Below are 24,154 nucleotides of genomic sequence, written 5' to 3' on the forward strand. Positions count from 1 at the left end.
CAGACAGAGTATATAAGTACCTCCTTATAGTATGTCAAAGGTTTGGCTTTAATTTTTTTGATGTCATGCATGGGAAAAGTTCCCTGCAAGTTCCCAGTTCCCAGTGTAGTGTCTTAATAGCTCTGGCAGCTCTTGGTGCTCTGGCAGCGCATTAAGGCTTCAGTTTCCTCTGCTTATTGTTTAACCAAATATCTTCTGCCTTAATCATGCATAAAAAGTTTCCATACATCTATAAAGTGAAATTAATGCAGACTCGATTGACTTCATTCAGCTGGAGACAATTTGCTCAATTCTCATCACAACCCCAAATCTTTTTCCTTATGAAAGCATTCTGCATTTAAAGGTGCTGAACACCTTGAAGCTGTTCGTAGTGTCTATCAACAATGGCTAATCTGCTCAAACAGCACTGGTTGCAAACATTTGTCACCCTTGCCACATAGCAGTTTAGAGCAGAGGGAAGAGGAGAAAGGTGTGAAGGGTTTGGAAATAGCTGCAGCTATTGCTGAAGAAGCTGTGCTGAAGGACAGTTGCCAGAAACACATGAACACGCGTGCACTGTGAAAGGTAAGTGAGGCTGAAGATGGAGGAAGCAAAGGGAGGCCAAGCACAAGGAGATACATATTTGAGGTAAAACTGCAGTCAGAGGTCTGAATGCATAGACAGACAGGTCATTGCAGAGTCAGAGAAGATCAGTCCAACATCTTCTTTTGAAAGAAATGTGAATTGTTGGTGTTTTTTTTTTTTCTGCTGAAAACTGACATTAGAAATCCAGGTGAAGTGTGAACATATGCAGAACCACCTTCTAATGCTGCCTCCTTTTTCATGCAGCGAAGAAGAACACGAAGGAACCCTCCCAAAAGATAAGCTGATCACTCTGTGTAAATACGAACCTATCCTCAAGTGGATGAGAAGCTGCGATCACATCTTGTACCAGGCCCTGGTGGAAATTCTCATCCCAGATGTGCTCCGACCGGTGCCCAGTGAGTATCTGCAGAGAGACTGGGAGGACATGGGTAGTCCTGCCTCCTGCTCCGCTCTGGCTCCTTGCTGGATTGCTCTTGAGTCACCGGATGTCTGGAGAACAGCAGTCCATGACTCACCTTGGCTGGCTACCACTTGCCACAAAGATTTCCATTGTAGAAGCTGATTTAGACATTTTTGTTTTGAATACAAGCTAATACTTTTTGGCTAAAACATTATACCTTATGCAGCATTGCTCTGTATAGACAGTATTTTGTGGCCCCTGGAAATTCCCAGGTCTTTTAAAATTTGGTTCATTGCATATCACATCTCCTGCTTTGGCTACGAGTCAAGGTAAAATCAAAGACTTAATGCACCACAAGCTGTTGTAAGCGTGGCTAATCCTTGTGAGATGTTTCCTTGGAGATAGTATCTTTGTTTACATAGGACCATGTGGTCCCCTACTGCACCTCCTGGAAACTTGGGGTCATCTTTCATTTGGGAGATTAGTGGTGGGTTATGGAGGGTTTTCCATCTGATTTGGCTGCTCACTGAGGTGTGTGCGTCAGCCTCCCCAGGGCCGCAGCTTGGCCACAGGCTGGGCTGAGCAGTTCTGTAGAACCACGTCCCTCTGAGCTGCTGCTGTCAGTCTGCATGCTGGGGCACATGTGTGTCTTTAAAGAGCATGTCTCAACATTTGGAAAATGCTCAGATGAGCCACAAATAAGAAAAGGAGCTGTGTGAGTTCATTTTGGGACCTGGCTGATTTCCAGGATGCTGGGTTGAGATTGCAGCTACCGAATCAGTGGCTGTGCTTTCCACAGCAGTCCTGAGCTAGAAAAGTGGTGTATAAAGACAATGTGGAACAGCCTTTGTAACTCTGCAGACTTCTTTGCAGGCACACTTACACAGGCGATCCGTAATTTTGCCAAGAGTTTGGAAGGGTGGCTGATGAATGCAATGAGCGAATTCCCCCCCCAGATTGTCCAGACAAAGGTAAGCGGAGGGAGCATGTTGCAGGTCAGGGAGATGAACTGAATGTGTGTGCATGTTGTGCTTTCCCACAGTGACTGGAAATCACTACTGGGGTTTGGCTATGTGTACTCCAAACTAACACAGTGTAATGAATAATTCTGAACCAGGAGCGGGAGAGAGGTGGGGCAATTCTTTTGTAGCAGCCGATGATGCTCTGTCTATTGAGCCATTCCCATGCCCTGCAATTGCAGACAAGGCTTTCTGGAAGAAAATCTTTGCACTGGAATGATGCTCTCCTGCTAGAAAGTGCAGGACACCTCACAGACTGAATGGCATTGCAGAGATTGAATATAAGGCTCCTACTCCCCCTCTTATAACACCATGGATTCTTGTAGCCTATCCCTACCTTGCCAATGTGGGAAGCAGAATATGAAATCTTATAGTTTTAAAGAAAAAGAAATGCAGAGGCTGTTTTGCAAGATGCAGTAGACACTGCAAAAGTGCTGTTGGGGAGTGCATGCCTTCACGTTGGACAGCAGTGTGGGTGAGACTGTGCAGGTTATGCCAGCTGATGTGTGTTGCATGCTTGAGCTCAGCGTTGAGAAAAGTTTGTCCCTGAGACCCACAGCATCCTGGTCACGGTGCCCTGTGTGCTCTGCTCTGCTGCAGGTTGGGGTAGTTAGTGCCTTTGCCCAGACGTTACGGAGATACACATCCCTGAACCACCTGGCTCAGGCTGCTCGTGCGGTGCTGCAGAACACTTCCCAGATAAACCAGATGCTCAGCGATCTCAATCGGGTCGACTTTGCCAATGTGCAGGTAACTTACAGTATCTTTTCCCGGGCCATGTTGCCGAGAACTCCCTAATGAGGCCATTTGCTACTAACCAGCATCTTATTTCCAATATGAAAAAGCAATTAGGTAAACAATTTAACGTAAGGTTTTGCTGTTAGTTTTCCAGGTAAGTCTGCCATCTCATTGCAGATAGTGCAGAAAGTACTAAGAAACTTCTGTAATAAGTGCTACTACCAACAATAATATAGTTCTAATAATAATAATATTGTACTGTGGTCAGGTGTGGAGGTTTTACTTGGGTGGGCAGCTGAGTTCCAACACGGCTGCTCTCTCACTCTCCCTCCTCAAAGGGGAAGGGGAATTAAATACCACACAAAGGGCTCAAGGGTTGAGATAAGGATGGGGAGATCACTCAACAATTATTGTGATGGGCAAAACAGACTCAGAGTAGGGAGACAGTAGTAAGATTTATTGCCTATTACTAACAAGCTAGAGAAGTGAGAAACAAAGGAAAGAAACCAAAAATGCCTTCCCCTCCTCCGCCCTCTTTCACCTTCTCCCCTTGAGCAGCACAGGGGAATGGGGGGAATGGGAGCTGTGGTCAGTCTATGGCACTTCGTCTCCGCTGCTCCTTGTCGGTCACTCTCGTCCCCTGCGCTGTGGGGTCCCTCCCACGGGATGCCATCCTTCCCGAACTGATCCTGCGGGGCCTTCGCACAGGCTGCAGCTCTTCAAGAATTGCTCCAGATATGGCTCCGTACCACGGGGTCCAACCATCAGGAGCAATTGCTCCAACCTGGGTCTCCCACGGGCAGCAGCTCCCCCCAGACCCCTGCTCCTGCGTGGGCTCCTCTCCACGGGCTGCAGCTCCGGCCCAGAATCTGCTCCGGCAGGGGTCCTCCACAGGCTGCAGCCTCTGTCAGTGCAGGTCCACCTGCTCCGCCGTGGTCTCCTCCACGGGCTGCAGCGTGGAACCCTGCTTCACTGTTGTACTCCATGGGCTGCAGGGGGACAGCCTGCTTCACCATGGGCCTCACCACAGGATGCAGGGACTTCTGCTCCGGCACCTGGAGCACCTCTCCCCCTCCTTCCTCACTGACCTTGGCGCCTGCAAGGCTGTTCCTCACTCCTCTCTCTCTCCCAGCTGCTGTTCCCCAGCAGTATTTTTTTTCCCCTTTCTTAAATCTGCTCTCACAGAGGTGCAAACAACATCACTTATTGGCCTGGCTCTGGTCTGCAGCGGGGCCCTTATCTAACACGGGGCAGCTTCTGGATTCTTCTCACAGCAGCCACCCCTATGCCCCCCTGCTACCAAAACCTTGCCACGTAAACCCACTACATCAGGACAGATTGGAGGAGATGTGTTTCAGAGCTGGTTTGGAGTCCTTGCCTACTAGAAATGAAGTTAAATTCCTGGTCTGGGAAGTACCAAAAACTGTGGAATAGAAGAAGTCTTTGCATGAGTGACTGTCAGCCCTTTTTCCCGAGCAGGAGCAAGCCTCATGGGTATGCCAGTGCGAGGAAGGCATGGTACAGAAGCTGGAGCAGGATTTCAAGCTCACTCTGCAACAGCAGAGCTCCCTGGACCAGTGGGCTAGTTGGCTGGATAATGTCGTTACTCAGGTCCTGAAGCATCATGAGGGCAGTCCCAGCTTCCCAAAGGCAGCCAGGCAGTTCCTGTTGAAATGGTCCTTTTATAGGTACATTTTCTTTCTCGTTTTGGGGATATTTCTGTATCTGGCCTAGGGCATGTAAATGTGTTTCTTGAAAAGCCAAAGCCAAGTTCTTTACACTCATGAAATTCTGGTTGATTGTTGCTCTGCCCTGGTGCAGAAAGCAGTGTTGTCACCTGTATCCTTTTGGGATGGGGATAGGATGCTCCATCAACTAATTTCTTAAAGTGCTTTTGATACTCTTTAGAAATAGAGCACCATGTCCCATAGTACCCTCAGGGTCAAGAATTCACATCAGCCATGATGCAAGTGTAAAGCAAGTCCCAAATATTTTGTTTCCCATCCATTCTCCAGCTCCATGGTGATCCGCGACCTCACCTTGCGCAGTGCTGCCAGCTTTGGTTCCTTCCACCTGATTCGCCTGCTCTATGATGAATACATGTTTTATCTGGTGGAGCATCGTGTTGCCCAGGCAACAGGGGAGACGCCGATTGCCGTAATGGGAGAGGTGAGAATTGTTCATTCCCTAGTAACAAACCCAAACTAAGCAGCGTGTAAAGGGGCATGACTGGTTCACAAACAACGCTGTGCCCTGAACATGTTTTATAACCATCTTTGCTGAAGGATTTACTGAGGTATTTTGGGTGCTTGGCACAAGGATCCAGCTACCTCAGCATCTTTTCTCATGGATTGCTAAAAACTGAGCTGATGGTTTTTGGGGCAGATGAGCATCAGCTGGGATTCAGAGGCCTGGAGGAGGGAGGAAATTGACCCACCCACTTCTCTCTGTAATCTTTGGGTACCAACCCTGATTTTAGGGGTCCTGCCATAGCCAAGTCTCATCAAACACAAAACCTAACCAAAAGCAAAATGTCCAAAAGTTGCCTTCCCTACAATTTTCATTGGGTCTGTGCACGTAACTTCTTCAGACCCCTCTGCAAACCCCAGAGCTGCATGCACAGTCAGCCACTCTCTCCATTTTTGATGTGAAGAAGAGAAATAAATGATAGATGGTTGGCTTTTCAGGTTTTTATTTTTATATTTTTTTCGTTACAAGTCAGACAGTAAGCATGGTGCCTGGCTTGCAAACAGGTCCTGTCCTGCCTAGCTGAAGCTGCTTCCAACTTTTCATTCTGAAATGCCCAGATTTAAAAGGTCAACCTGTGAAAGCAATAAAGAAACTACTGTTAGATTAAAACTGATCTCATTTGCTCCTTGAAGCTCATACTGTTTTCCTCTTTCCATGGAAAGAAGAAATGAATGTGAATGTGAATTCCCACTATTCCCACTATTCCCACTATTCCCTGCAAAACCTCTGTCTTCACTGATATTAAAGAAACATGAAAGGAAGAGAGTAGCTTCCAGCAAAACCTAGCTGTGGGAGGCTTTCATCCTTCAGGTTTTGCTTCTCCTTCATTAAACACTTGCAGTATTTCTGTTCTCCAGGAGGAGGCTGATTCTTCCTAGCAAAAGACAATGAATTGTATTCTTCCATTTCCATTGCTCACATTATAATTCCTGCTGTTTTCAGTTCCTTCTGCTGCTCAACGCTGCATGACTTTCCAGCATTATTGTTACAGTACTTTAGTTTCAGACCTTATCACAGAGGGAGACAACACATCTCCAGAACCAAATATGTCACTGGCTCTCTGGTATCACTTGGTATCGTGGCCTTGCAAGCCAAAGCACTTTCCTGGCATGAATGAAAGAACTTTGCATAGAGCTGTGTGGAGTTGGAGTGCTGGTAGAGTCCAGGAGAGGTGAAAGATGGCACATCTGAGCAGCAGCCTGAGGTGCAGAGAGCTGGAGAAGTGGCACCATCCTTGTGCAGTGCCCTGGCCAGGTGTTTGTGGCAGCACTTGATCATGATGTGGGAGACAGAACACTTTCTCCTTATGCCCTTTTCCAAGAACTTGATCTTGTCCTGGATTTTTGTGTTTTATATTTGCCCAGAGGTTTAAATGAGACCGGCAGACTTATCCCCAAAAGAAGTGGTTGTTTTTGCTTTCTGCTTTTTGCCACTGGCACTGCTCGTGGTTTCTCCCGAGTGCTTAAACTGCTTGTTAGAATTGCTTGGAAACAGATGCCAGCAGGTGCCTTGGGTGTCCATAATCCTCACTTACCTTGTAACTCCTTTCTCTTTCAGTTCAGTGACCTCACATCCATGTCCCCAACACTGCTGGACAAAGGTACCTCCTCTCCCTTGAGGGAAGTCCTGCGGGGCCGGGGTTGAGTCACTGTGGGAGGGGGAACCTTGTACTGGCTTTTCCACCCCACTCCATTGGGAAATCGGGGAAATTTTCCATTGGGAAATTGTCCCTAGGGACCTCTCTGAATCTGAGCCCTGTCCTTTGCAGATGACATCAGTGATCTGGGCAGCGAGGTGGACATGGATTCCCGGAGTGTGGGGGAGCCACTCGTGAAGCGAGAACGCAGCGATGCCGGCCACTCGCTGCAGGAGATCTAACACGGGGACTTGGCTTTTCTCTGGCTGGACGACGTTTGATCTGCAAATCTGAGTCTCCCCGCATCTGCGCTACTAGTGCCTCTTAGTTTCTCTATATGTTTACTGCTGTTTGAGGAAGGGCTGTGGGTGGTGAGCTGGGGTGGGCAGTGGGAGGGGGCTGCGCTTTGTCCGTGTACGAAGAGCGCGTGGGACGGACGCCTGCCTGCCCCCTGCTCTCTGCCAGCAGCAGCAGTAGCATGGCTGCTGGGTGGAGGGTGAAGGTCCAAAGTCTGCTAAAGAGAGTGCAAAGCCTCCATGGTTCATGACGAATTGGATGTGCCTGGTGAGGAGAGGCTGCGCCCAGCCAAACAGGGGGATGATGGAGGGGCACATGAGGCTTTCTCTTTCAGGGAAGGTGGTTTGGGTTCCTTCCCCACTTCTCAGACTTCACTGTGATACAAACTTGAACCAATCAGTGCCCAAGAGGAAGGAAAAATGCCTGACCCTTCTCCTACAGACTTTCAAGACACTGTCCTGGCTCTGACTTTGCCAAATCGTTCGTGCTGGGCACACACGTACTGTGCATCTCTTGAACCCACCCGGAGGACTCCAGGCTGTGCCGTGACTTGGTCCCTGCCGAGCAGTGCACAACGCGCTCTGGGACTATGGGACGAGTGCTCCCTGCTGCACCTGTGTCTTGCCAGCTGTGTGTTCCATCTGCGAATGATCCTGGGACACTGTCAGGCCAACTCAAGATACCAAAGGACTCTGAGGACGCAGCAGCTGGCCACAAAGCTGGCTCTGATGCCCATGACCGTGAGATGGGGGCATCCCCATCCTCGCCAGGGTACCCACGCAGAAGGGATGATCCCACACCCTGAGCTCCCAGCAGGTTCTGCACAATTCTTGCTTGATGTCTTGCTAAAATACTGACGTGGCCCCGCACGTGGGCGTGTGTCCAGAGCGCGGGCAAGGGGTGTGCGACCGCAGTGCCTTAGGGTGGGCAGCGTGCCTGCTTCCCGCAGTGCTCAGCCCTGGCCCTGCAGCAGCGAGGGGCTCTCCGTGGGCCCTGGCCAGTGCCATGCTCAGCACCGCGGTGGCGTTTCCCTCGCTGCTTCGCTTCCCCTGCTCCCGCGCTGTTGCTGCACTGGCTCCTGCAGGGCTGAGCCGGGGCTCTGACCCCACGAGGTCTGTGTGGTCGCCGACGGCAGGGCTGGTGGGGGGGCTGTCATCAAGCCAAACTGCAAAAACAAAGCCCCAGGGCAAACCTGTCTGTGAATAAAGGCTGTGTCATAAATAGCTTTTATTATAATTATTTCTAATGATGTTTTATATGGTATTTGATGTGAGCTTTTCCAGGGGCCTCATGTACATTTGCATATCAGAGTATATTCTATCCAAATATAATACTTACTCATTCAAAGTGGTACTAAGGTACTTGTGACACTTTAAGAAAAATTGCTAATGGAAAGTAAAAAGAAAGTGTGTACAGTGGCACATCTTTCCCTCTTACTGTCCTGTGCTGTTGTCTGTCAGGGTGATGTCTGTCTGTAAATGTCTCATATCAAAGTAGCAGGAGACAAATGAGAAAGCTGGATATATTTGTAAATAATGACAATGAATACTCCCTGGGTCAGTGTCTGCACTTCAGATCCTGCTGATGAGATCAAATGGTCAAAAAAACCACAACTGAGCAACGAAGTCTTATACTCCCCTGCTCCCACAGAGTGTGAAAACTCCAGCTGGTGCATTGGCTCTTCTTTGCAGCCCCTACCGACCAAAGCCAGCCACCTCCTGCTCACCACGGACATGCAAGCAAGATGCTCTGGAACAGTGCAGCACCGTGCAAGGAGTCTGGATAACCACCTAAACCCCACATGCACAAAATTCCCAGCTAAACCTGAATAGCAATAAACATATATCAAATGCTCAGGCCTGTACAATAGCTGTGGTGGTCCTATTTCTTCTTTAATCACTGAAAGGAGGTGGGGAACGTACCTCTTACACCAGATTTCACAGAGAGAAGAAGCCAAAAGCTCAGGCTGCTGCTAAGAACAAGGCCATAAGAGGCAATGACTAATTACAGCTCCCAGACTAATTGTGGAGGATGGGAGCAGTGAGACAGGGATGTGACTAAGGACGGGATCATTCCTGCTCTAACGCCTCAGGAAGGGGAAGGCTCCCTGCACCCTTCTTGCTCCCTTCCCTCTCCCTCTGGACAGATGGGCTAAGGTGCAGCTGGATCAGGCCCCAGCAAGAGGTGGGCAGCCCCTGTCGAAGGCTCAAGCCACAGGGATGAGTTTCATCCCCAGCCTCCTTCCCTACCTCCTACTGAAGCCGTGGGCCATCCTGCCCCGATGTGTCACTCCTCCTGAGGGGTGCATGGCCTGGGCTTCAACTCTTTTTAAGGGATTTTCTGCTTCCTCTCATGGGCATGGGGCATAAAGACCTTTGCCTGTCACCCTGGCAGCACTAGGAGCGTGAGCACTGCCCGGGGCTGAACCCTCCTTGTGCATGTTTGTTACTGTCCCTGCACAAGACAGGGAAACTGAGGCAGGGGCTGAGATGCCCCTTGCAGTGGGGTCCTGCTGCCTGACCCTCCTCTGCCTCCCCTGCCCAGCACCTGCAGAGGTCATGGGGCTCAGCTGGGGCTGCTTAACCCTCAGATGTGCTTCAGCTGGCACCTGGCGGGGCTTGGCCGGGCAGGGCCCTGACTGCTGGGCCCCTTCTGAGCAGTTTCTTTTATAAACCAGCAGCTTGAGAACCCCCAGGGATTTTTCTTTCTCTTTTTCTTTTCTTCTCCTCCCTCCCCCCACCCCACCCCCTCTGTCTTTTAGGAGCCTTAGTTTGGAGGTGGGAGGGCTGGGGGTCTGCTGCCTGCAGCTGTCTAGGATGTAGTGCCAGGACTTCCCACTCTTCCCCTCTACTGTGCCAAGCAGGTAAGGGCACTGCACAGGGCTGCCCCCTCTCCCCCATCCCTGGGCTGGGGCTGGGGCTGGGGCTGCTGCCCAGGGCTGGCCTCTGCCCTAGGGCTGTGCTCTGCCCTGGGGCTCTCTGTGGCCAGAAACCACCCCAGCACCACCCTTCTCCTGTGTGGTGTCCCAGATGAAGGACCATGTCATCGCATAGTTCTGTGGTTGCCCTGGGGCTCGGTTCCCAGCCTGGCTGCAGCACCACTCTGCCAGCGCAAAGAAATTCCTTCCCTGGGCTGCATCTCCGTCCGCCTCGGAGCCGCTCGCTCACCCTGCTCGGCCAGGATGACTTCTTCGAGAGCTTCAGTGGGTGCGTGGCCGTGGGGATGGGGGGGGGGGGGGGGGGGGGGAATGAGCCCTGGTCTTGTTTTGTGCTTATCCCGAGACCCTTGTCTGAGATGGGTTTAGGTTTGTGGCTCCCAGGCTGATGGGCCTAGGCCTTCCTGGCACCTCTGCCACCTGTGCTGTTGCTGCTGGGACAGGGCAGTGCTGTGCATCCTGAAGGCCACCAGCTCACACCCGTGTCCCTGTTGCTCCCCCAGGAGCTTCTGTGATGTGAGCGATGCTTTGAGTCCTGACCTGTTCGACTGCAGCTACTCCATCCCTGACCCACAGCTGGTCCGGAGGATTGTGTCCCAGGTAGAGTTCTACCTCTCTGATGAGAACCTGGCCAAGGATGCCTTCCTCCTGAAGCACGTCCAGAAGAACAAGATGGGCTTTGTCAGCATCAAGCTGCTCACATCCTTCAAGAAGGTAGGCTGGTTGTGGCAGGAGGCAGCCTCCATGTGGAGGCTGTAGTTGGACCAGAGGACTGTGAGGAAGCACTGGTGGCGTGGAGTACAGGGGAGCTGTGGCTTATTGCTGGGGGCCTTGGGGACCTTCTCCTCTAGCCCACAGGGGTGCTTGGGTGAAGGGGGATGTTGCCCTGCTGTGACTTTGGGGTGAGGGGGCTGCAGCCTGCCTGGACTGCCAGGGAATGCAGCGGCCTCCTTTGCCCCCGCAGGTGAAATACCTCACGCGTGACTGGCGGCTCACGCTCTACGCCCTGCAGTTCTCGGAGCTGCTGGAGGTGAATGAGGAGGGCACCAAAGTGAGGCGGCGGGTCCCCCTCCCCGAGTCCCTGCTGAGCATCCCCCCCAGCAAATTGCTCCTGGCCTGGGACCCGCTGCCTCAGGAGCTGGGCGCGCTGCCGCCGCTCCAGAAGAACTTCATTGAGACCATCACGAGGATGTTCAGCCCCTTTGGCGCCATCGCCTCCATCCGCATCCTGAGGCCAGGCAGGAAGCTGCCCTCGGATGTACGGAAATACACGGTGCGCTTCCCCGAGCTGCTGAGCCGCTGCTGTGCGCTGGTGGAGTATGAGAGCTTGGAGAGCGCCCGCAGGGCCTTTGAGGACCTGAGCCGCCCTGGCTCTGAGAGCATCCGGGTGGTGCGGCTCTCAGGGAAGGGCTCGAAGAAGAAAAGCGGGGCTGAGAGGGAGGCGGCGGCGGTGGAGGAGATGCTGGGATGGAAGGCACAGGCAGCAGCGGCTGACACGTTCCCTTACAGCCTTGGGGACTCCTTGCTATGCAGTTCCCTGGAGTCAGACACGGCCCAGGCCTCGTTGCCTCTCCTCCTCTCGACACCCTCCTGGCCCGATGGCCACAGTGGCTTCAAGCCTGGCTCCTTTGGCAGCACCTTTGCCAGGTCGCTCCTCACCAGCAAGGTCTTTCCTCCACTAACCACTGAGCTGAGCACTGGTGGCTGCTTTGGCCTTGGCTCCAGCCCCGAGAGCTCCCAGGGCCTCGATTTTGGCTGGGGGAGTGGGGTAGGTGCGTGGGCACCCTGGGGCAGCAGTGCAACCCCTGGCCCCTCTCTGGATGCCAAATCGCCTCCTGGCAATCATCTGGCTGTGAAGCAGGTGTCTGAGTCCCTCGGCCTCCGTGCTGGTGTGCTTCGCCTGCCACATGGGCCTGACGGCACCAAGGGCTTCTACAACAGCATTGGGAGAGGAAAACTTGTCCTCAGGCATTAAGGCTCCTTTACGTTTTGGTTTGGGGATTTTTTTGGTTTTGTTTTGCCTTATTGTGTCAAGCAGAATCTCTTTGTGGCCCAGAGAGCCGCGGGCGGTGGCAGTGCAGCTGTTTTGGGGCGAGGATGCTCGGGGCAGAGCAGCGTGCGAGCTGAGGTGCTGAGCACCAGAAGAACCCAGCGCCATGCTCAGGCCAGCAGCCACCACTCCTGCCAGGGCCCAGGCCAGCTCTGGGTGATGCTGCTGGGATCCCATCATGTTGGGTCCCCCCACGTCCCTGGGGCCAGTGACAATGGGGACACTGAGAGCTCCTGCATGAGCATGGCAGGACAGCGCTGCCTCCTGAAGGTGCTGTTGAATGCATTGGTGTAAAGTTGTGGAGCTCGGATGTGAAATGTTCAATAAAGTGAGATGAAGTTTCCAGGCAATTTCTGGCTGTGGCAGTGATTTATTTATTTCTGATGTTTTTTCCTTGATGTCTTTTTCCTTACTTTCCTGGTGTTGTGGCTGCCCAAGGTGCAGCCAGACAAGGGGAGAAGGGTATTGCCTGCCAGCAACTCCATCCCTCGCCATTCTTTGGGTCATTTGGGGTTTATTTTCCTGCAGCAGTGAGGACGAGCCAGGCTCTAGAGCTGAGTCTGGTGGGACCCAAGAATGGGAATTAGTTTGAGGTTTATAAGGGCTTTGCATTGACCCTGCCCCTATGAGAGGGGATGCTGGCTGTGCTCAATGTGAAGGCAGTACAGCATTTTTTGTCCCCTGTCCTCATTCCAGGGACTCAGGGCAGGGCTGGGGATGCTACTTCCCATGTGTGGCTGTGTTTGAGAGTCCTGCATGGACCTGTCTGTCCTGGCCTGTCCCACCAAAGAGCCCCCCCAAAGGGACTGGGGGCTACCTGCTACATTTGTCTGCCTAGCTGGTGATGGCTTAATCCTGGGGATGGCTTAGTGGCTCTTGTTTGGGGCTCAGTGTTGATTTTGTACCTCTGTCATTTCCTGGTGCCTCTGCATTTCCTCCACCCCCGCAGGCATGGAGTCCCATACAGTTCTGAATAATTAACTTTTAATAGGGAAAAAAAAAAAGAAGACAAAAGCTAACCTACTACATTCTTATCCCCTTCATCTCTCTCCCCGTCCCTCCCACCCCTACAATGGGTTTAGTGCTGCCCTCCCACCCCAGCGCTGGTTGTGGAGGCTTTGCGCTTGCTGCCTTTTTTTGGCAATGATGTGTTACGCCGCTTTTTCCCTCGCTTTTCCAGCGTGGTGTTGGGATGAAACACGTTGTCCTGTGGTGACGGCAGCACTGGCAGGTCCGACTGCGGATCCTCTGGGTTCAGCCTGATCTCCTCAAGGTGCTCCATGCTCAGGATGGTATTGGAGGCCTCGGGGATGCTGTAGTCAGAGGACAGCATCTCCTCGGGCAGCAAGAGTGAGCTGATGTCGTAGCAGGGGTTGGAGCTGTTGGTGACACTGGGGTCCTCGGGTATGGGGACACTGCTGGGACTGTCCTGGCTCCCCGCCCCTGCCCCCAGGGAACAGTCAAAGAGCCTCATGGCCTCCTCCAGCAGCACCTCCTCAGGCAGCGACATGTCTGGGCTCTCTGGGGCATCCCCCATTGCTTGGGTATGAGGAATGACAGAGTTGCCCAGGGCTGCGTCACCACCAGCAGGGTTGCCACCATTCAGGGGGATGCTGCTGCCCTCAGGGACATTGCTGCCCAGGGGGATGCCCCCACCCATGGGTGCCCCTGTGGGGACAGCTGTGCTGGGCAGATTTATCTGCCGAAGCTGCCCCTCCAGGTGCTGGAAGCTGGGGAGGGATGGTGGCAGCACCGGGGGGGCAGGGGCTGCCACTCTCCCCTGAGGGTCATAGGGCACGAAGAGCCGCAGGGGGGGCACCGGGGCTGGGGGGGCCCCGCAGCTCTGGGGACCCCGTGGGGCAGCGGCGGGCTGCGAAGCGGAGCTGACGGGCGTGACGGTGGCTGGTGAGGGGAGGTTGGTGGTGGTCCACTCTATGCGGAAGACGCGGGGGTCGAAGAAGCAGCCGCACGGAGCCATCTGGAGACCTGCGGGGTCGGGTGGGAGCTGTAGGAGCTTGGGGGGGGGGGTGCTCCTTGGACACCCCCTCTGCTCCCTCCCCAGGCTGCCCCAGGCTCGCTGAGCCCATACGCTGTCAGGGGACAGGGGGACACCAAACCTGGGCGGGGGGCCCGGGGCATGCCGGGTGCCACCACAGCTGGGGGTGCCTGGAAAGGGTGCTCCAGCCTGGGGTTAGGCAAGCCTGGAAGAGAGAGAGAGAGACAAGGAACCGCCATCAGTCACCTCCAGTAGCAGGGTGGGGGCATGAGGGGCACGAGGAGGAGGGCAGGATGCGACGGAGGAAGGGATGCAAGTTTTTCCTTCGAGCACCTGCGGGCCGCAGGGCCGGACCCTACCTGCAGGGTAGAAGTTTTCCATGAGGACGAATGGCTGAAGGGGCCAGGGTGCCTGGGGGCGCTGGTGGCCGCGGGGCGGCTGCCGCGGGGCTGGCGGCTCCATGGCCGGTAACGACTCTGGGTCTGGCTGCTCCTGTTTGAGGGTCTCCTAGGAAGGAACGTGAGGGCTTGCCGTGTTCCAACCCCACCCCTCCCAGCTTCCCCAGGGAGAGAAATGGTTAATCGGGCTGCGGTGCCCCCACACCTGCTGGCAGTTGTAGGGTGCTGACGGGGCAGAGCCTGGGGCTTGTTGCCATCACGAAATACAGCCCGGAGCAGCCTGGGAGCCTCTTTTGGGGACTGCGGCGGGACGCGTGCGGACAGCGTGGGGCTGCTGGGGACAGGAACGGCCTGGTAAGGTCGGGGGCACGGGGATGGAGCGGGGGGGGGGGCACCCGCGGCCCGGCAGGGCTCACCCTGGGGACGCCCCCAGCGGGTGCAGGCGCTGCGCGGCGCGGCCGGGAGATGGAGCGCTCGCCCTGCCCGCAGCTGCTGAAACGCCGGCGGAATGCCCAGCAGCAGCGCCCTGGAGCCGCTGTCTCCTCTCCCTGCGTTTGCTGCTGACTTTATTTATTTTATTTTATTTTATTTTATTTTTGGGCAGCGGGGTCCGGCTGCGGTGCCGGGAGCTTTGGTCCTCCCCTGCCTGGGTGTGCTGTTGCCCTGTGCGAACCCACGGGCGCTCAAGGGTGTTGGTAAACGGGCTGTGAAATGGTAACCACTCTCTTTCTTTTGGAAGATATTTCTGAAAATGCTGTTTATTCCCCCTTCTCGTGCTGCCTTTTTTTTTTTCTTCCTCCCTCTTTTTTATTTATTTATTATTTCTTTTTGTAGTGTGCTTGTGATCCTGTGTGCCCCAAATGAAGCCCCTGTTGAGTAGCAAAAGTTTTGCTGCAGAACAAAGGCAAACCAAGGCGTTGTCACAGCCTTTGTGCCCGGGGCTGTGGGCTGCTGAGGGTGAACCAGGAAGAGCTGGGGACGTCGCAGAGGGTCCCGCGGGCGCTGCACCCACTGCAGGGCTGTGCACGTCTGGGGCTGTGTGTGGAGCCCCATCTAGGGTCCCAGGGTGTTGTGGGGCTGGTGGGGATGTTCACTGCCTGGCGCAGAGGGATGTTGGGTTAAGAAGTCTGTTGTTGTCACTTTGCCCAGCCTCTACCCTCCGGTGTGCCCAGAGCCTCTGCCAGATGCATGGGTGCACAGGTTTCCCACGTAGGCTGGGACAGGGATATCATTAATTTAATGACTTTTGGTGCGAGCCTTGACATCACAGTGTGCGAGCGTCAGCTGAGCAAGAGCTGCCTTGGAAAGCTGCCCAGGAGTGCTTGGCTCTGCCACAGGCCACCTGTCCTCCCACCCTGTCCCTGCCTTTGAACCCACTGCCCCTAAATGTGTCTGCTCCCCATGTGCTCCCAGATCAAGGCACCTTGTGAGGGTGGCCTGGCTTAAATTTTGCAGCTGTGGCTTTTTAAAAGAATTTTTTTGGAGGTCCCATTCTGTTTCCTTCTCTCCAGTGAGGCTGTACCCATGGGGAAGCTAACAGGGTCTGTGTGTTCCTCCCCACGTGTTCCACTGCCCTGTGAGCCCCGAACCTCAGCTCCAGAGCTGAACCAGAGCTCCTTGGTGGCAGAGCGATGCCAGGCAGCATGTGAACATTGCTCATCACCACCAGGAAAAACACTCAGCGCTGCTTGCTCAGGAAGTTCATTCAAACAGCTATGCTCTTTGAGCATGAAAGAAGCGCCCACTGTTGTGGTGCATGGCTCTACCTCGCATGAGCTGCAGGCTTTTTAGGAGGAAAAGGAACAAGCTGCTTCAGCTGAGCTGTCATGGACGTGAGCTGTCTGGCTTGCGGCTGCCCCTCACTGACAAGCTGTATCTGTGGAGTGAGTCCTCATGCCACAGGGCAAGTGCATTTGTGGCTGTTTCCTGTGCTTGGCAGCCTTCACATGCTGCATTTGTTCAAGTGATCCAAACCTAGAGAAAGACCTTGAGGGAGCTAGGGAAGGTCGCGTATGCGATGTCACTCGCCCTGCTTTCATTTATCCTTTGCTCAAGGGAAATTTGTGATGGAAAAACAGCAGCTCTGAATCCCCCTCCCCCAGCAAAGCCCTCAGAGGCGCCGTGCTTCCCCCAGGCACTTGACATCCAAGAAATGGCAAGTGCCTGCTCCCAAGAAGGGACAGAACTCTGCACAACATCAGATGCTGGGACACTAGGTCTGTTTGTGCTCTACAGGACCCCTGGGGATTGTGTCAGTACATCCCCTCCCCCTACATGAAGGATTTGGCACTACCAAGCAGATCCTGGTAGGAACAGAGGCCTCTTGCTCCCACAATGTGAAGAGCATGTGGGGTGGGGTGGTTGGGACAACTCCCACTGTGAACTGGAGGCTGAAGATCTCTCCTGGCCTGTATCCTGTTTATTAAACAGATTGCTCTCTGTCAGTGAGGCACCTCTGGCTGCAAGACTACACAAGTGTGAGGCCATCTGCTGTGCAACTTGTGGCAGGCAATGATGCTCAGGGCAAGAAAGCAACCACACTTCTAAAAACATAAAACTTTATTTCATTTCTTTCCGTAGCTGAGCAACCTGCTCTGCAACACACACCACGTTAATGCCTTCCCTTGACTCGATGCCATAGGAAATTGCCTCATCAGTCCTATCTGTAGGAATTTGCCTTGTGTTTAGGCAGGAAGGTGAAGTTGGTAGGTACACGTCCCAGAAGCAGCTCACTGAAGGAAAAAAAAATCAGGTTAGTACAGCAGAGCCACTGCTACCCACCCGCATGGCCCCCTGGCTCTACAGCAACGGTTACTACAGCCAGATGTATCCAAATTAAGCTTTTACCCTCCTGAAAATGTGAAGTGTTGCTGCATGCAACTGGCCCTAGCGCTGAGCTTTAACCCTGAACCACAGCACTGGAGGGATGCAAGCTCCAGGTACTGGCAATGCCCTTGCTGCTGGGGAGTCACTGAGAGTCGATGACAAAATGGGTTTCTAAGTTTGGTGACCCGAACACCAGCCTCACGGCTGGCAACCACATGCTTAGAATCAACACAAGCCTCTGAAAGCTCCTCTCCACCTCTTGCTGTGCTCGTGCAGAGCCAAAACTCTGTTAGTGCCAAAAAGTATTAAGGTTGGATCCTAAAATGATGTAAGCCAGTGCTATTGCGACTTATCCTAGCTTAAGACTTCAACTATTTCACACTTTGGAACCCACATTGAGTTTTCAGGGCAGAGTAATTTTCTTTATAGTCAAGGAGGCTTAACGTATTTCCTGGATGCTCATTCAACATAGCATCACTAAAACTTTCCATAAGACATGTCAGCAGAGAGTATCCCAGCAGGGCATATAATTGCATAATGAGAAGCTGTGAATCTACAGCTCAAAAGCAGAACAGGGTATGCTTGGAGGACTCCTGATTTGGGTTAGCATCTCCTTAGCAGCTCCTAAACAAGCTTTAATGAATAAACCTAATCTGATCCAAAATTTTGAGTTCTTATGGCTGTAAGTGTCTATTACATGGCCCTGCAAAGAGCACAGGTTACAAAGCTTTGCACAGCCTAGTGTGGGCAGGTTCTGCTTGAAAAATGGCATTTAAAAATTCTGATTAAAACTCAATGTAATTTGGGTTTAGGCAGCTGTTCCCAATACTAACAAAATGGATGAGGATTAGCAAAAAATAGAGAAGCTTGTAGCCATGCTCTATTTTTGTTAATCTGTTTCCATGACATGGGAAATAGCAGCTGGCTGTGCTGCCTGAGCTCTCATTTTAGCTGGCTGTGAGCTTGTTAAGTCACTTCCCAGCCAGTACCTGAGGTCTCACAGATGTGGGGAAAAGCAGTTGCCTGCACTCTGTTGCACAAACTCAGAAATCAGATGCTAAAAAATGGGGGATATGCTCAGTTCTTCTGAACTGGGGATGGGGGCTGCTTTCCTGCTTGGCATCCGTGCAGCCTGGCCAAGCGGGACTGTCTGCACAAAGTGCAGAGAGACAGAGCTGAAAGCCTGAGCTGTCCCATCACTGCACTCCCCTCTGTTGGTTCCTACGACTGTCCCAGGATGAAGAGTGTGTCATGAGAGAGGTGAGCTGTTTTAGATTTGCAGCGGGTACTGAATGCTGCTGAGGCAGATGCAGGGAGTGAAAGCTCTTTATGGCAACTTCAAGCTCGCTTAAAACCTCCAATTAAAGCACCCGTTAACCCTTGCTGGTTTCTTACAGCCTCTTGAGCTTGTGGGAAGGAGTCATCACCGCTCTTTGGAAGATGCATGCAGACACAGGGACTTTGTGGGACTCTGCTATGTCACAACCTAGCAATTTAAGTGAAATTCAATGCTTTGTTACCTGATCTTAATCCAATCATCCACATTTTGACTTGCCATCAGTGTCTCCAGATAGTCTCTCCCAATGTAGTAAGGTGGCCGCTCGTTGATTTTCTGAGGTAGGTGTTCTAATAATCCAACTGGAATATACCTACAATGAAATATAAATGCTGATGACACTGTGTGCTACTGTTCAAAGGGTATGGCCTTGCTGTGGAAAAGATTCTCCCAGGTGGGCACAATTACCTGCACAGAAATGAGAGCCATTCCAGCAGGAACTTCCTGGTCTTTTCAACTCCCTGAGTATCTGATCCCCAGTGCTCAAGGCCATAGTTGCTGAAGTCTTTAAGGATATCAAATCTCTCACTGGAGGAAATATCCCAGTGCCTCTGTTCCTTAATTTCAGTGAAAAGCCATGGTTTGATTAGCGCTCCTCTGCAGCAAAATAAAATGTGCATCGTTATTCCTGTGACTGATGCTTCTGAAGATGCCAACCAACTTAAAGACTTTCCAGCTCTTACTTGCCAGCCAGTGATACTTTAAAAGCTTTCAATTTCAACATAAGGCTGCTATGAGTTCTCACAGATACACTGACTGTACCAAGTTTCAAAGAATAATTACACAAAGAGGAAACTCTTCTCGTGTTTTGGGTTAGTTTAGATATTTTTTAATTGATTTTTTACTCCTGCATCAACAGGGCCCAGAAGCAAAGGGGAAGTGCAGCCACTTGCCTTGCAATCATAATTCCTGAAACACCCATCTGCATGGCTTGATTAGCATCTTCAAAAGACAAAATATCACCGTTTCCTGTGCAGAAGGGAGAGAGAAGCCAGAGGTCAAAGCGCTGCACCAGGGCAAGTCAAAATGAGATAATCCAGGCATGGGATAAAATTCAGAATGGACACTGTGTCCAGGAGCCACACTGTCCAAAGAGGCTCCAGGACTCATGTTTAGAGACTCTCAGGAATGTTTCTGATTAATGTTCCCATTACAAGGAGGAACAGAGCCTTCTCCTCTCTTCTTCTACACTCCCGACTCCTACCCTCTGGGACTCTCTGTGCCATGGTGCCCACAGGAGGAAGCACCTGCTGAAAAGTTGTTTTGTGTCCTGCCTGTCCCCTCCACTCCTGCTTTGCTCAGTACTCACCACGTCTGGCCCCATGCACATCTGCAAAACTGAGATGCACAAGACTCACACACTTCACTCCCTCTGTGGAGTCATGGGCAGTGGTAGGGACACTCCAACCTTGCCCCCTGGCTGAATGTCCTTGGGGGCTTGTGTTTTGTTGTGCATGTTTTTTAAATAATATTTTTCAAACCAGATATTGCAGCACATCTCAGACCCAATAAACCAGCAACACCTACCAAAAAGAGGCATGGGGCTTGCTATTTTAGCACATTCTGCTATGTAGTCCCAGTCAGCAACCCTTGTGTACCGCTGTTCCCTGGACCGGCCATGAAGCTGGGGAAAGAAGTTATAGAGACCTCACCAAAAGCCACAAAGGAAGCATAGCGTAGGACGTGAACACTGGAGGAACATGCTTCAACAAAAGCAACACCAACAGGATGGGGTAAAGGATTCTTCTAGGTGTACAGTCCAGCCAGCTGCTAACAGACTGGGCTGCAGAAGCGGTTAGCAGGGCTGAGACAGCGCTGGAAGCTTTCTGAGTAATGCCTGGGCTATTTGCAAGCCAGAGCAAGAAGTGACAGTTCGCAGTGAAAGGGAATAGTCACTGTGGGCAGGAACTCATCCCCATGCAAGTGAGTCCCCAGCCCTGCCATAATGAGGCTTATTTGAATGAAGCTTCTGTTTCAAAGCACTGCAGCAATCTCCTTTTGTAATAGATACAAGGTTCAAGACAATCTAGGACAATGTCCTAGATACATGTGCATCTGAATTTGTCTCTCTTACTAGGACAAATCACTAAAAGGTAGTACACAGATGATCAAAGGTGTTTGGAAGAGCTAGTCAGCTGTGGGGAAGGGGTAAGGTCACCCCCACATTGTGCTCTAGGCTGATATGCAAGCAGAGCTCCCCAGACACCAGCCAACAATCTTCACGCCACAGCAAGTAACCCCTTACCGTCACCATGGATGCGCCCCACTCCCGGAGCTTGGGGATTATTTTATGAGCCACATTAATCTTTTCTTGCACCCCTGTCCGTATCTTCACGGTCAGCGGGACGTCCAGCACCTGCAGAGAGGGCAGAGTAAGGCCAGGCTGGGGCAGGAGGTTGCTCTACCAGCTTATCTCCTGCTGGTAGCAGGTGCTCTGACTCACCAAGTTCATCCCTCGGACAATCTGTTCAAACTTGTTGGTCCGAGTCATCAGAGCACAGCCTCCTCCCTGGAGAAAGAAAGGTGGCACCGTGAAGACTTTCTGCCTCCTTGCACCGCAAAGAGCAGCCCTCCACTTAGGAAATGTAACTAAGACTTGGAACCTCTCCAGATTCAGATGAGGGGGATGCTTCAACAACAAAAAATACACCTTCTTCCCTCCTGGCTTCTGCCTGCTGCCGGATGGAAGAGACAGCCAACCTTCCTCTGCTCTTTGAACAGCTTATGGGCCCCCTCACTGGAGTCCATAAATGAACTGGGAGCTCTGGATCAAACTGGCAGGAGCAGATCAGGTAGCAGGGGATGAGGCAAAAGACAAGTATCTATTGACAGAAACAGGACATGCTGCAGAACTTCTTACCTTCTTGTAGACCAGGTCAATGGGACACCCAACATTGATGTCCACAAAGTCCACATCAATTGTCTGGTTCAGGAGCTCTGCACATTTGGTCATTGTGTCTGGAAACGCTCCCTCCAGCTACCAAAGGGGGACAGTTTGTATGAGTTCAAGCAGCAGCTTTTCTCCTCAGAACTGAAATACCATCTGTCAGGCTACCAAGATGACAGCAGTTACCTGCACCCCAAAAACGTCTTCAGTGTGGTGCCGTTTGAGGAGAGCCCACTCAGAGGACTGGCCCTGAAGCAGGTTTGTGCACACAGCCATCTCTCCACAGGTGACGTCTGCCCCAAAGCGTTTGCATATCCTTCGGAAAGGGAGGTTACCGCACTGAAAGAGACAGCAAAGAGACGGGTTAATCACGAGATTTGCTCTGTTCCAAATGTGATAAAGTCAAATTTTGACAAAAGGACTTAGTTACCTACCGTGGTCAATGGAGCCAAGTAGAGCTTGCCTTGGATTTCCAACTGGAAAATAACCAGGGATGAAGGAGCATGTTAGCAGAGCTGAACCAGCAGTGGTTAAACTGGAGGAGATTCCAATCAGTGATTTTATCACCTGCCTTGAGAAAACTCAGTGGAAACCCAGAAAATCACTGTTTTTGTTCAAGAACCTCAACTATTCCCTGACATTTCAGTAAAAGAACCAGAAACTTTAACTGCTCAATTGTTTTCACTGCTCAGCTTGGAGAAAACTCAAAGCAGTTAGAGATTTAGCAGGATGCTAGACTGGCTAACGGACACCACGACAGAGGTGAGGAAGGAGGCAATGCTGGGCCGGAGAGCACCGTGCAGTACACGCAGATCTACCAGCCCCAGCTTTCCCTGCAGATCATTTCCACCCTCACTGAGAGCTCAGCTCCTACTCTCTTTCATGTGCAAGGGGCTGAATCTCCTCTCAGTTCTCACCCTTCCAACAACATCGCCACGGCCCCAACAGCTCACCTGCCCATGCCTTTCCCCTCTCATGACAGTAACGTGGTCTCCAGGCAGCTCTGTCCTCTGCCTGCCTCTCACCCAGCTGTCTCTTCTGTCTTCCTAAGGACAATCTCAACCACTTGGCAGGGATACGAAAGACAGCAGCCCTTGACCAAATTCTCACCGCTCACCTTCTTCTTCTCACATGGCCGCAGCTTTACAATGTCTTCATCTGTCACCAAGCCAGCTGTTTTGATGGGACATCCCCCCTCACCCTCTGTGGGGATGGGACTCTGCAAGGCAGCTGGTTTGGGATCTCCTCCCTCCTCTGGTAGCACCAGACATTCTGAGGTGTCTCCCAGGCCTTCCTGGGGCGTCGTGCAGTTGGACACCTCTTGATCCTCTGCAGAGCACCCCAGGGCTTTGCCTCCCTTCCCACCGTTGTTGTGGGGCTTGGCCAGACTGCGGAGGTACTCATCAGCCTTCTTGAAGCTAAATTTCTTCTTGCGCAGCTGTTGCTGGAGGTCCTTGGAGAGGTTGTTTCTCACCAGTGACTTCCCCTCCCACTGCTTGGTCAGGTCTGTGTTGATGATATTTTGGTAGCCATCCCCAAGGTGGGCCTTGGCAAAGCGGCAGGTGACGCCATAAATGCACTTGCCAAAGGTTTCAAAGAGCACGCAGCTGTGCCCTAGATCAGCCGGCTTCGTGGCCATGTATTCACTGATGTCATGAAGGAAGCGGCACCGTGAGCCAAAGTAGCACTTGTCTGCACAGCCCTGAAAATAATAAGAGAGGAGATTAAAACCTCTGCCCTCCACCTGCACACATGCATGCCTGTACTTTCTACCACCACTGACGCGAGCCTGGGTCCACCCCAGGCTGGAGAGGGGACAAAACTGCAGTGAGCATCTGTCAGACACTGGATGATGTTGGGAATGCCATGAACTGCTCCCAGGAACATGCTGGGGAATACTGAGTACTTGAGAAGATGTTTTAGCTTTATGGCCTTGGAAAAGCTGCCTTGTCCTGTTCAGCCTCACCTTGTTACACATTCTCCCAACAAGTCAACTGAAGCAGTTCTGCCTCAGCGCCTTCCTGCTGGGAGTTTGCCTTCAACCTCTACCTTCAATCCTCCAGAACGCATTTTCCAAGACCAAAAAATAAACGAACCCCCCAGGGCAAAGCTGAGCGGGACCCCACTTCGTACCTGCGTTACTGACGGGCACAGCCTGCTCTTCTCGTAGTGGTTCGGCTTCATGCACGGCCTGCTCTTGTTCTGCCCCCGGGCTCGCTTCCTCTCCACGGGCACCTCCTCCCCTTCCCCAGCACCCTCTGGGCTCTCTGCACCCAGGCCGTGCTCGCTCAGCCTCCCTCGTTTCGCAGGGGGTTCGCTCTGCTCGCTGCCAACCTCTTCTCCTCCTCCTCCTCCTCCTCCTCCTCAGCCTCTCCGTCTCCATGCTCGCCGCTGGCCCTCAGGTAGGCGTGGAACTGCTCCTTGGAGGCGACGAAGCTGCAGCCCCAGACAGGCCGTTAGGAGCCCGAACCGGCCCCGGCTCCGGCCCCGGCCCCGGCCCCGGCCCCGGCCCCAGTCCCACACCTCCATAAAACAGCACCGGAGGTGGGAAACCCTGATACCCCCGCGGGCCGCGGGCCGCAGCCCGCTCCCACCCCACCCCACCCCACCGAGAGGAGCCCAGGGATCGGGCCGGGCCCGGCCCTCACAGGGCCCCGGGGCCGCTGCCCCCCCCCCGCCCCCGATCGCGCACCCACCGCGCCTGGACCGGTGCCACCCCTGCCGCCGCCGCCGCCATCTTGTTGCCGCACGCGGCGATGACGTGCATCACGTGACCGGGTGTGGGTATAAAAGACCGGGCT

The 24,154-nt window shown here is 52.8% G+C and overlaps 5 protein-coding genes and 1 long non-coding RNA gene across 19 annotated transcripts in view; 4 read left to right on the top strand and 2 right to left on the bottom strand.

The window, feature by feature from the left end:
* The window catches only part of RFX2 (regulatory factor X2), a 59,411-nt gene extending 51,068 nt beyond the window's left edge, over nt 1–8,343 (top strand). For all 7 annotated transcript variants that reach the window (XM_066983633.1, XM_066983634.1, XM_066983635.1 and 4 more), the window contains 7 exons: nt 829–980; nt 1,859–1,956; nt 2,605–2,754; nt 4,222–4,430; nt 4,758–4,911; nt 6,550–6,592; nt 6,761–8,343. In XM_066983633.1, coding sequence (XP_066839734.1) covers nt 829–980; nt 1,859–1,956; nt 2,605–2,754; nt 4,222–4,430; nt 4,758–4,911; nt 6,550–6,592; nt 6,761–6,870 — 916 coding nt within the window. In that variant the 3' untranslated portion in view covers nt 6,871–8,343. The remainder of the gene's footprint in view (nt 1–828; nt 981–1,858; nt 1,957–2,604; nt 2,755–4,221; nt 4,431–4,757; nt 4,912–6,549; nt 6,593–6,760) is intronic.
* A 1,256-nt stretch (nt 8,344–9,599) lies between these two features.
* On the top strand, nt 9,600–12,260 carry LOC106048416 (la-related protein 6-like). The gene is made up of 4 exons (XM_013200316.3): nt 9,600–9,788; nt 9,955–10,131; nt 10,364–10,574; nt 10,825–12,260. Exons 2-4 carry the CDS (start codon nt 9,965–9,967, stop codon nt 11,833–11,835), a joined length of 1,389 nt encoding a protein of 462 aa, XP_013055770.2. The 5' UTR covers nt 9,600–9,788; nt 9,955–9,964; the 3' UTR covers nt 11,836–12,260.
* A 254-nt stretch (nt 12,261–12,514) lies between these two features.
* PRR22 (proline rich 22) lies at nt 12,515–14,397 on the bottom strand. The gene is made up of 3 exons (XM_048054079.2): nt 14,266–14,397; nt 14,028–14,111; nt 12,515–13,896 (listed from the first exon to the last, which is right to left on the bottom strand). Exons 1-3 carry the CDS (start codon nt 14,366–14,368, stop codon nt 12,989–12,991), a joined length of 1,095 nt encoding a protein of 364 aa, XP_047910036.1. The 5' UTR covers nt 14,369–14,397; the 3' UTR covers nt 12,515–12,988.
* A 131-nt stretch (nt 14,398–14,528) lies between these two features.
* On the top strand, nt 14,529–19,436 carry LOC136787005 (uncharacterized). The gene is made up of 2 exons (XR_010826694.1): nt 14,529–14,658; nt 19,326–19,436. It is a non-coding gene; the product is annotated as an uncharacterized lncRNA (long non-coding RNA).
* On the bottom strand, nt 16,846–24,135 carry DUS3L (dihydrouridine synthase 3 like). Its single transcript, XM_013200314.3, is given in 14 exon segments — nt 16,846–17,036; nt 18,651–18,779; nt 18,875–19,063; nt 19,360–19,435; nt 19,994–20,090; nt 20,712–20,822; nt 20,910–20,975; nt 21,327–21,443; nt 21,540–21,692; nt 21,788–21,829; nt 22,471–23,055; nt 23,487–23,693; nt 23,696–23,789; nt 24,050–24,135. Coding segments are annotated over 14 exon segments (2,010 nt in total). The 5' UTR covers nt 24,121–24,135; the 3' UTR covers nt 16,846–16,963.
* LOC106048417 (uncharacterized) overlaps nt 23,613–24,154 on the top strand; it is a 36,545-nt gene continuing 36,003 nt past the window's right edge. For 6 of the 8 annotated variants that reach the window (XM_066983637.1, XM_066983638.1, XM_066983639.1 and 3 more), the window contains exon 1: nt 23,619–23,755. In XM_066983637.1, coding sequence (XP_066839738.1) covers nt 23,735–23,755 — 21 coding nt within the window. In that variant the 5' untranslated portion in view covers nt 23,619–23,734. Of the gene's footprint in view, nt 23,756–24,154 lie in introns of all 8 variants that reach the window. The other 2 variants (XR_010826693.1, XR_010826690.1) reach the window with 1 other exon arrangement.

Source organism: Anser cygnoides, chromosome 27 (assembly GCF_040182565.1).
Source record: "Anser cygnoides isolate HZ-2024a breed goose chromosome 27, Taihu_goose_T2T_genome, whole genome shotgun sequence".
NCBI classification, from domain to species: Eukaryota; Metazoa; Chordata; class Aves; order Anseriformes; family Anatidae; genus Anser; species Anser cygnoides.